At 49.3% G+C, this 10,000-nt stretch overlaps 1 protein-coding gene across 1 annotated transcript in view; it reads left to right on the top strand.

Moving 5' to 3' along the window:
- The window catches only part of LOC308381826 (receptor-type tyrosine-protein phosphatase U-like), a gene marked incomplete at both ends in the record, with an annotated part of 201,270 nt that overhangs the window by 94,934 nt on the left and 96,336 nt on the right, over positions 1–10,000 (top strand). Inside the window, one exon of the mRNA XM_080859435.1 lies at positions 713–984. Coding sequence (XP_080715561.1) covers positions 713–984 — 272 coding nt within the window. The remainder of the gene's footprint in view (positions 1–712; positions 985–10,000) is intronic.

Below are 10,000 nucleotides of genomic sequence, written 5' to 3'. Positions count from 1 at the left end.
AGAAAGACACACACACACAAACACATGCAAATACCTGCAGAATTTCCTTTAGACTGCTTCAGTGCACCAAGGCTATTTTCAGAAGACACGCACACTCACACACACACACACACACACACTATCACACAAGCACACAATCAAAGCATAGGGAACATGCCTAGAGAAAAACATTTCAGGTCGGCTTGGTATGGTGGCCACATCCGTCACTCTGATTCCTCCCAGTGGGCGGCTTGTGTCTCCCTGGCGGGGTCAGAGGTCGAGGTTCAGGAGCCGTTTGGCAGGGTCGGCTACCCCACAGAGGGGGGCGCTCAGGCAGATGGGTGGCTTGACAGCAAGCGTCTTGTTGAGCTCGGCAGGCAGCTGACCCCCGTCTGTTCTGTCTCCTCTCTCTCTCTCTCTCTCTCTCTCTCTCTCTCTCTCTCTCTCTCTCTCTCTCTCTCTCTCTCTCTCTGTCTTTTCCCTCTCTCCTCCCACTATGGCTGTGTCTCTCTGTCATCTCCCCCTCTGCACCTCATCTTTTCTCTCTCTCTTTTGCTTTTTTTTACAGTGTTTATTTACAGAATTTATATATATTTTCTCCCTAAATGAAATGCTCTCTCTCTTTCTCTCCTGCTCTCTCTCTTTCTCTCCTGCTCTCCTCTCCTCTCTTTCTGCCATTCTCCCCTTTTATTTCCCTTTCCTAATGAATTGAATTCTCTCTCTTTGTCTCCAGGCTCCTACATGATGGTGAACTCTTCCCAGCATGCCGCGGGCCATCGGGCCCACCTGATGCTACGCTCGCTGAGTGAAAACGACACCCACTGCGTGCAGTTCAGCTACTTCCTGTACAGCCGCGACGGACACAGCCCGGGAATGCTGCGCGTCTTCGTGCGCGTCAATGGCGGGCCCCTGGGAAACCCCGTGTGGAATGTCACCGGCTCACACGGCCGCAAGTGGCACCAGGTGGAGCTGGCAGTCAGCACCTTCTGGCCCAGCGAGTACCAGGTGAGCGCTCACAGGCACACAGGCACACACACACACACACACACACACACACACACACACACACACACACACACACACACACAGACAGCAGTACCAGGTGAGCGTTCACAGGCAGGCACTTGGATGTATATGTGCTGTATATCTGTACAGGCATGTGTGTGTATTTGCATAGATGTACAACGATATACACAAAATGCAAACATCATTACACATGCACACACGCACACACACACACTCACACACAGCTTACTGAAAAGTGCAGAAGTAAGGCTGTTATTGTTACCTATCACACACATATTCTCTGTTATTCACATACACATACACACACACAGACACACACACACACACACAGAAAAAGCTCTCAAAATCCTTCTTTGTTTTTCTTGTACGTTCAGACATACGGTATAATGAACACGTTCTCTGGAGCCTAGTAATATTAATAAAAATGAAAACCGAGTACCATGATTCATATTTACAACATCATGTTTGCAGCAATTAAGACTAAGCTGCAAGCCATCCAGGGATCATGTTCGATACCCTCTATAAATTACACCAATTCTTCCAGCGTGTAGTGTTATCGGATTTTTTTAAAAATGGCCCTCACAAAGCCGGGCACAGTTTCTCAGCCCCCTTAAAATAATTTTATCGGCAAACATTTATGGTAACTTCTCTCTGGGGATCCAGAAGACCAATAATCACGGTCTTAGCGTGCCAGACGTTTCACTGCCTAACACACACACACACGAACACACACACACACACACACACACACAAACACACACACACGCACACACACACACAAACACACACACACGCACACACACACACAAACACACACACACACACACACAAGCACACACACACAGACGCACAAGCACGCACACACACACACACACACACACACACACACACACACACACACACACACACACACACACACACACACAAACACACACACACACCACACACACACACACGTGTGTGCGTGCGTCCACGCGTGGCACCTGTTAAACAAATTGATGAGAACTGGAGGTTGGCGTGCGTGCGTCGGAGGCCATCTCTGCGCGGGTTATCCTTAATGGTGCTTGCGTAGCCCCTAATGTCACCTCGTTAAAGCCTGTGATTTATCTTTTGGGCGCAATCGCTCATTTGGCCCCAAGAAGAAGGAGCCGATAATGAAGAACGAGCGAGCGAAAAGAGGGAGCGAGTGAACGGAGGAGCGAGAGAGAGAGCGAGGAGATGGGTGGAACTCGTCCGAAAGGGCTGCCCGCACAGTCAATTGACCCCCGATTGCGAGTGACCCCCTACCACCCCCCCCCCCCACCCCCTTACCCTCACAGCCTCCCCCCACCCCTCTTGGCCACTAACCCCTCGATCCTGGAGTGGAGCTGTCCGCGTCTCCCCCCTGCTGCTGCTGTAACCTTGGCCCCCGCGCGCGGACCCGTTCTCGATAAATCAAGAGGAGCTTAATGAGATTACGAGGTCCGCGGGCGGATCAATGTGGACGAGACGTCGCAGCCTCGCCGTGAAAGGAGAGGACCTGTTCTCTCCTTCTTTTCTCTCCTCCTCCTCCTCCTCTTCTTCTTCTCTCCCTCTCTTCCTCTACCTCACTTCTCTCTCTCTCTCTCTCCCCTGGCTCTCCCGCTCCAAGATCCTGTCGTCCTCTAGCCGGATCAATGTAGACTAACCACAGCACTCATCATCCCTCTCTCACCCCCCTTCTCTCCTCCTCCATCCCTCTCTCACCCCCCTTCTCTCCTCCATCCCTCTCTCACCCCCCTTATCTCCTCCATCCCTCTCTCACCCCCTTCTCTCCTCCTCCATCCCTCTCTCACCCCCCTTCTCTCCTCCTCCATCCCTCTCTCACCCCCCTTATCTCCTCCTCCATCCCTCTCTCACCCACCTTCTCTCCTCCTCCATCCCTCTCTCACCCCCCTTCTCTCCTCCTCCTTCTCTCCTCTTCCTTCTCTCCTCCTCCTTCTCTCACCCCCCTCCTCTCCTCCTCCTTCCCTCCCTCCCCTTTCTCCTTCCTCCATCCCTCCATAGCTCCTCCCTGAGCTCCTGTCGTCTTCTGCACCCACCGCGTGTTTGATGGAGAATCAAAGTTTTCACCCCCTGTTCCCCCTTTCACGCCTCTCTCTCCTCCCTCCAACCCCAACCTCCATCCATCTCCTGACAACTGCAGCAAATGGCCAGTGATGGCCTGTCTACTTCGTGCCTGTGTGTATAGAATCACTCCATAAAGCTCACAGGAGGGGACTGCAGGGGGGTTCTGAGACATGGCCCACTGGACAGGCTGTGTGTGTTAGGTGTGTGTGGGGTGTGTGTGTGTGTGTGTGTGTGTGTGTGTGTGTGTGTGTGTGTGGGGTGTGTGTGTGTGTGTGTGTGTGGGATGTCTGTGTGTGTGTGTGTGTGTGGGATGTCTGTGTGTGTGTGTGTGTGTGTGTGTGTGTGGGGTGTGGTTTGAGCAAGGAGTGCTTTAGGTCATTGGGGGGGGGGTTCAGACAGGCTTTATAATTGACAACCCCATAACTCTCACGAGGGCTGTTCAGCTCTTATGGAGGCTGCTAATGAGTTATGTGCTGCATGGCTGTTGTTGTCGGGAGAGGAAGAGAAAGAAAGAGAGTGGGAGAGGGAGAGAATGAGAGAGAGACTGAGGGCCCTATCTTGCACCCAGCGCAATTGACATTGTCACCGACGCATGTATCATTCCTATCTTGCACCCGGCGCACAGCGCGATTTTCCCTCCAGAGGCGCGCTTCGAAATGAACTTGCGTCGACATGGGCGGGGGCGGAACAGAGAAGGCGTTTCTATGGCGCAAGTGGTATTTTGCAGTTTCAAAACAACGCCGTGCGCCGTGCGCCATTGACCAAAAAAAAGCTGGTCTAATGTGAGGCGCAATGTCTAAAGTCTGTAACGCTTATTCAGAACGCTATTTTAAGGGCGCATGTGCTTGCCCGCACAGTATAGGACCTGTAGGCTACACTTTACTTCTGTCGTCTTCACGAGAGATTTACACCAATTGTTTGGCAAGCCATATATAATTACAAGGAAAATAAAGTATTTACCACATGAGGAAATCATTGTGATATCCGTATCCAAGACATTTAAAAACTAGGCATACATCTAGCGTACACAATTGACCCAAATGATTCAGGTTAATTGAAGCTGCGTGACATTTGATTTATTGTATGGCTTTGTTGCATTTATTTAATGCCAGTATTATTATAAATCTGGTAAACTCATCTCTGTGTATGTGGACTTTATTTATGTACCTTGGGTTTGGTCAGCTGGTGCACTGGCTTGGGTGCCGATTTCCATGCCCCCAAATCCCTGCACGCTCTCAGGCGTGAGGGTAGACGTGGCGATGTCCTCTGCTGCCGTCAGATCCTGGGTCGAGGCAGATCCACCTCCCGTGAAGGCACGAGAACGTGTGTTACCTTCCAGCTTGGATGTCCCACGTCTCCGGACGTCATTATAGCGTTTTCGGCAACGTTTTCGGGTGCCCCGTTGCAGAAACAATCACGGCAATATCTTGACATGCTTGCTTGACTTTGCTTACTTTTGGAGGGTTTCTCGCATCCCCATATATATCTATCTCCCGGCTTTTTACAAAGCCATACAATAAATCAAATGTCACGCAGCTTCAATTAACCTGAATCATTTGGGTCAATGTGTAGGCTACATGTATGCTTATTTTTAAAATATCTTGGATATGGATTTCACAATGATTTCCTCAAGTGGTAAATACTTTATTTTCCTTGTAATTATATATGGCTTGCCAAAAAATTGGTGTAAATCTCACGTCGGTCTCCTCGGCTGTGAACTTCTCCGGTCTTCCACCAGGTAATTCCGCCATCAAAATAACAAGCCGCTATGGACTATGCGCTTCTCGCTCTTAAAGGGAATGTGAAATGACGCTCCGATTGGTTTATTGCATATTACGCCCAAACCACACCTATGGCTGAGTAACCTCCTTTGGACCAACCCTTTTGACACTTGCGCTGGACGCAAGTGTGTTTTTTCCGCCGTTAAAATAGCAACTGCGCCATAGAGCCGCCCACACAGCTACTTGCGCTTGGCGCCGTCCTACTTGCGTTTCTGATCGGCAAGATAGGGCCCTGAGTGTGATTGTGAGAGAGACAGAAAACGGGAGGGAAAGAACGACGTGTGTGTTCCGTTGTGTGTGTGTGTGCCTGTGTGTGTGTGCCTGTGTGTGTGTGCCTGTGTGTGTGTGTGTGTGTGTGTGTGTGTGTGTGTGTGTGTGTGTGTGTGTGTGTGTGTCTATGTGTGTGTTTGTGTGCCTGTGTGTGAGTGAGGGCCTGGAAGGAGCTGAGACTCAGGGCAGATTGCTTTGTTTGTCCTGTGGAAGCGGTGGGGCCAGCCGTAGGTAATGAGGCAGGTAAGTGGAGCAGATGAGCGTGAAGAGGGGGATTCAGAGCCCCACTCCTCCCCACGGGGAGAGCCTTCTCTGGGCAGAGTGCTGCCCGAGGGGACCCCTGGGTCTGCACTGGGGATGGGGTTCACTGCCATCACTCTGTCTCTCTCTCTCTCTCTCTTTTACTCTGCCTCTCTCACTTTCTGTATCTCTCTCTCCATCTCATTCTCTCTCTGTCACACACACACACACACACACACACACACACACACACACATCCGTTCTATCCCTGCCCGCCCCTGTCTCTGTCTTTTTCTTTCTGTCTCTACCCCTGTGTCTGTCTTTGTCTCTCTGTCTCTGCTCCTGTCTCTGCTCCTGTGTCTGTCTCTTTCTCTCTGTCTCTGCTCCTGTGTCTGTCTCTTTCTCTCTGTCTCTGCTCCTGTGTCTGTCTCTTTCTTTCTGTCTCTGCTCCTGTGTCTGTCTCTTTCTGTCTGTCTCTACCCCTGTCTCTGTCTTTGTCTCTCTGTCTCTTCCCCTGTGTCTGTCTCTTTCTCTCTGTCTCTTCTCCTGTGTCTGTCTCTTTCTCTCTGTCTCTGCTCCTGTCTGTCTCTTTCTCTCTGTCTCTTCCCCTGTGTCTGTCTCTTTCTCTCTGTCTCTGCTCCTGTCTCTGCTCCTGTGTCTGTCTCTTTCTCTCTGTCTCTTCTCCTGTGTCTGTCTCTTTCTCTCTGTCTCTGCTCCTGTCTGTCTCTTTCTCTCTGTCTCTACCCCTGTGTCTGTCTCTTTCTCTCTGTCTCTTCCCCTGTGTCTGTCTCTTTCTCTCTGTCTCTACCCCTGTGTCTGTCTCTTTCTCTCTGTCTCTGCTCCTGTCTGTCTTTTCTTTCTGTTTCTGCTCCTGTCTGTCTTTTCTTTCTGTTTCTGCTCCTGTGTCTGTTTGCCTATTTGATCTTTTATTGTGTTTGTCTCTATTTCTCTCCCTTTTTTCACAAATTCACTATAATTAAATTCAAGTCAGATCAATTCAGTTCCACAGGCTTATTGGCATGACAGGAGCACATTTTTTTGTATTGCAAAAGGTTAACCTTGTATTTATATGGAGTTTACCATATAACACAATCCATACAATATATGCTTTTTTATTAGACAGAAACCAAAGGTGTCTGTCCCCCATCTTCACTATGTCTCCCACTCAGTCTCTCTCTTTTGATCTCAGTGTCTTTCTCTTTCTTAGCTCCATCACTGTATCCCATGTTCCTCAGTCTCTCTCTTTCGATCTCAGTCTCTCTCTTTCCTAGCTCCATCACTGTATCCCATGTTCCTGTTACCCTTTTTCTATTGTTTATCCCTGTCTTTTCCCTCTGTCTTTCTCTCTCTCTCTCTCTCTTTCTGTCCATCTGCCTCTCTCTCTCTGTCTATCTCTTTCTTTCTGTCCATCTGCCTGTCTCTCTCTCTCTCTGTATCTATCTCTCTCTCTCTCTGTCTTTCTCTCTCTTTCTGTCCATCTGCCTCTCTCTCTCTCTCTCTCTCTCTCTCTCTCTCTCTCTCTCTCTTGTCTGCTCTGCCTCATAGAGTGCCACATCCCCGCAGGCCTGCTCTCATGTGCTCCTGTTGATAAGGATCAGCGCTCACCCAGCAAAGCCAGAACAGCCAGGGGCCCCTCCAGCCAGTGGACACGCTACAGAGAGAGATAGAGAGAGAGAGAGAGAGAGAGAGAGAGAGAGAGAGAGAGAGAATGAAAGAGAACCAGGAAAGAGGAGGATGAGACAACAGAGAGAGTGTGTTCTCTGTGATGGAGAGCAGGGGTCTGTGTGTGTGTGTGTGTGTGTGTGTGTGTGTGTGTGTGTGTGTGTGTGTGTGAGAGGTTTAGTGCTGGTACCCCCATGGAGCATTGGGCTGGAATGAGAGAGATACTGAGTCCGGATCAATAGACAGCTTCTATAGCAGCTCTGTGATAATGCCCAGTAGTGTTATTTCCCCTTTGCAGGCACACACATGCACACACACACACACACACACACACACACACACACACACACACACACACACACACACACACACACACACACACACGCTGCACACATAATCCTTGGAAAAGAAACACACTCACAGATTCTCACTCTCCCAAAATCATGCTGGCTGGGACTGGTTTGAAATCCATCCCCAGCTATCCCTCTCTGATCTCTGCTTATGAGGGGCCTTCTGTGCCTGGGTGTGTGTGTGTGTGTGTGTGTGTGTGTGTGTGTGTCTGTCTGTCTGTCTGTCTGTCTGTCTGTCTGTCTGTCTGTCTATCTGTCTGTCTGTCTTTCTGTCTGTCTGTCTGTCTGTCTGCCTGCCTGCCTGTCTGTCTGCCTGTCTGTCTGTCTCAGTGGAGCATAGTTGTCTGGTCCACGACAATAACCAGAGCTTTCCTATGATCACTAGGCACAGAAGGGACGCCTTTTCTATTCTCGAAGAACAAATACAGCAGCAGCATAACTCTCCCTCCCTCTCTCTCTCTGTCTCTCTCTCTCACACACACACACACACACACACACACACACACACACACACACACACACACACACACACACACACACACACATACACACACACACCCACACACACAGGTGAGCTGACCAAGGATTTTGACTATCATGACACCAAGTGCTTCAGGAGACATATTGTTTGTCATCATCACCACAACTAAAATGGATGCTTAGGGCTGTGTGTGTGTGTGTGTGTGTGTGTGTGTGTGTGTGTGTGTGTGTGTGTGTGTGTGTGTTCTGATTTAGTAAGGTATGGGAGGGGAATACATAGGATGAAGCTCGCGAATCTGAAAGATGTGTGAGGATTCTGTCTCAGGCTGTGTAGAGATTTATTCTCCTCTGCTCCCAAAGCAAGGCAAACAAATAAATCTTACAAAGTCGACTGGGTAAGAAGATATGGAGATAGAGAGAGAAAGTGAAAGAAAGAGAGAGAGAGAGATGGGATGAAAGAGAGAGAGAGAGAGAGACAGATAAGGAAAAGTGAAAGAGGGAGCGGGGTAGAGAGAGAGAGAGATAGGATGAAAGGGAAAGAGAGAGAGAGACAGGGAAAAAGAGAGAGGGAGAGATGGGATGAAAGAGAGAGAGACAGGTAAGAAAAAGTGAAAGAGGGAGCGGGGTAGAGAGAGAGAGAGAGACAGATAAGAAAAAGTGAAAGAGGGAGCGGGGTAGAGAGAGAGAGAGAGAGAGAAAGAGAATGACTTAGAGCAAGAGATAATAGGGTCTGCCGGCCCTCCCTTTTTCATCTAGGATTATTTTGACTCCACGCTTTGTCTCTAAGACATTTATTCATTCTAGCAGACACTTTTATCCCAAACGACTTGCCTGACAGGTACGGCACCCTCTCTGCCCATCTGTCTATTCCATGTCACACCCATGAATTGGGTGTTAGTAGTGCATTGCTCTACGCTCTGTGATTTGTAGTGGTCTGTTGGGCATCACCATCGGAGATTTCAAGGAAATGGTGGACTGAGAATTCTGATTTAGCACTAGGAAGAAATCCGAGTTATTTCACTGATAATTCTTTGTCCACCTCATGTCTTGTGTCAAAAACATAGGAATTTCATATTTCCAATTCCAGTACCCAAAACAGCGTTAAAACAGCATTGAAACCACCATCTCTCATTCCATCTGTGCAGCTGGTCTCATTCTCTCTCTCTCTCTCTCTCTCTTTTTCTCTCTCTCCCTCCCTCTGCCCTGCCCCGTAAGTCTCCTCTCAGCTGTGAGTGTTGCTGTGGTTTGGCACTGCAGGCGTCTCCTATGCAGCTCTGTGATTGTACAACATTGACTCTGCTCCATTGAGTTTTATGAACCGCTGTGCCGCGCTCCTGGCTCCGAGCTCCGAGCTCCGGGCTGCTGATGCTGCCGGTGGTGCCTCCTGTCTGCCCGTATGAGGATGTATGACTGCCTCACTCCCACACCTCCTTCCACAGTCCCTCTCCTCTCCTCTCCTCTCCTCTCCTACCCGCCTTCTCCTTTAATGAAGTGCAGCGCGGGGCCTTTTAATTCACCTCTCACCAGCGTTCAGCCCTCCAGACTCTTACAGAGGGCTCCGAAGAGACAGTGTCTGGGAAGCAAATCTCCATGAGTGTTTGTGTGTGTAGTAAAATAGAACATTTACATTCAGTCATTTAGCAAACGCTTTTGTCCAAAAGCGACGTACAAGGGAGAGAATAGTCAAGCTACGAGTAATAGAGACCTGGGCCTAGTTTCCCGAACGCTAAAAAGGACTTGAAATCGGTCGTAAGAGGGATATTGCAGAGCGGTTTCCCGACGCCGCACTTACGGCAATGATGAGTCTATGATGTCGCCAAAATCCACGTAGGCCGTTAAGATACGTCGTTATCGGGAAACTAGGCCCTGGTGTAACAATAGATACCACTTTACATAAGAGATAGAAAAAAAGAAATAGAAAAGAAAAAGAAGTGCAGGAATGTAACTGCTGTAAGTGCTAGTTAAGTGCCAGTTAGGAACGGAGGTGCTCTCTGAATTTGGTCCTGATCTGGTCCTGATTTGGCTCTGGTTTAGTCCTGATCTGGTCCTGATTTGGTTCTGATCTGGTCTTGATCTGGTCCTGATCTGGTCCTGATCTGGTCCTGATCTGGTTTGGCACTGATC

This window comes from Sprattus sprattus, assembly GCF_963457725.1.
Source record: "Sprattus sprattus genome assembly, chromosome: 20".
NCBI classification, from domain to species: Eukaryota; Metazoa; Chordata; class Actinopteri; order Clupeiformes; family Clupeidae; genus Sprattus; species Sprattus sprattus.
Note: the sequence above shows the minus strand (reverse complement) of the source record. Positions and strands in the feature narration are given on the sequence as shown.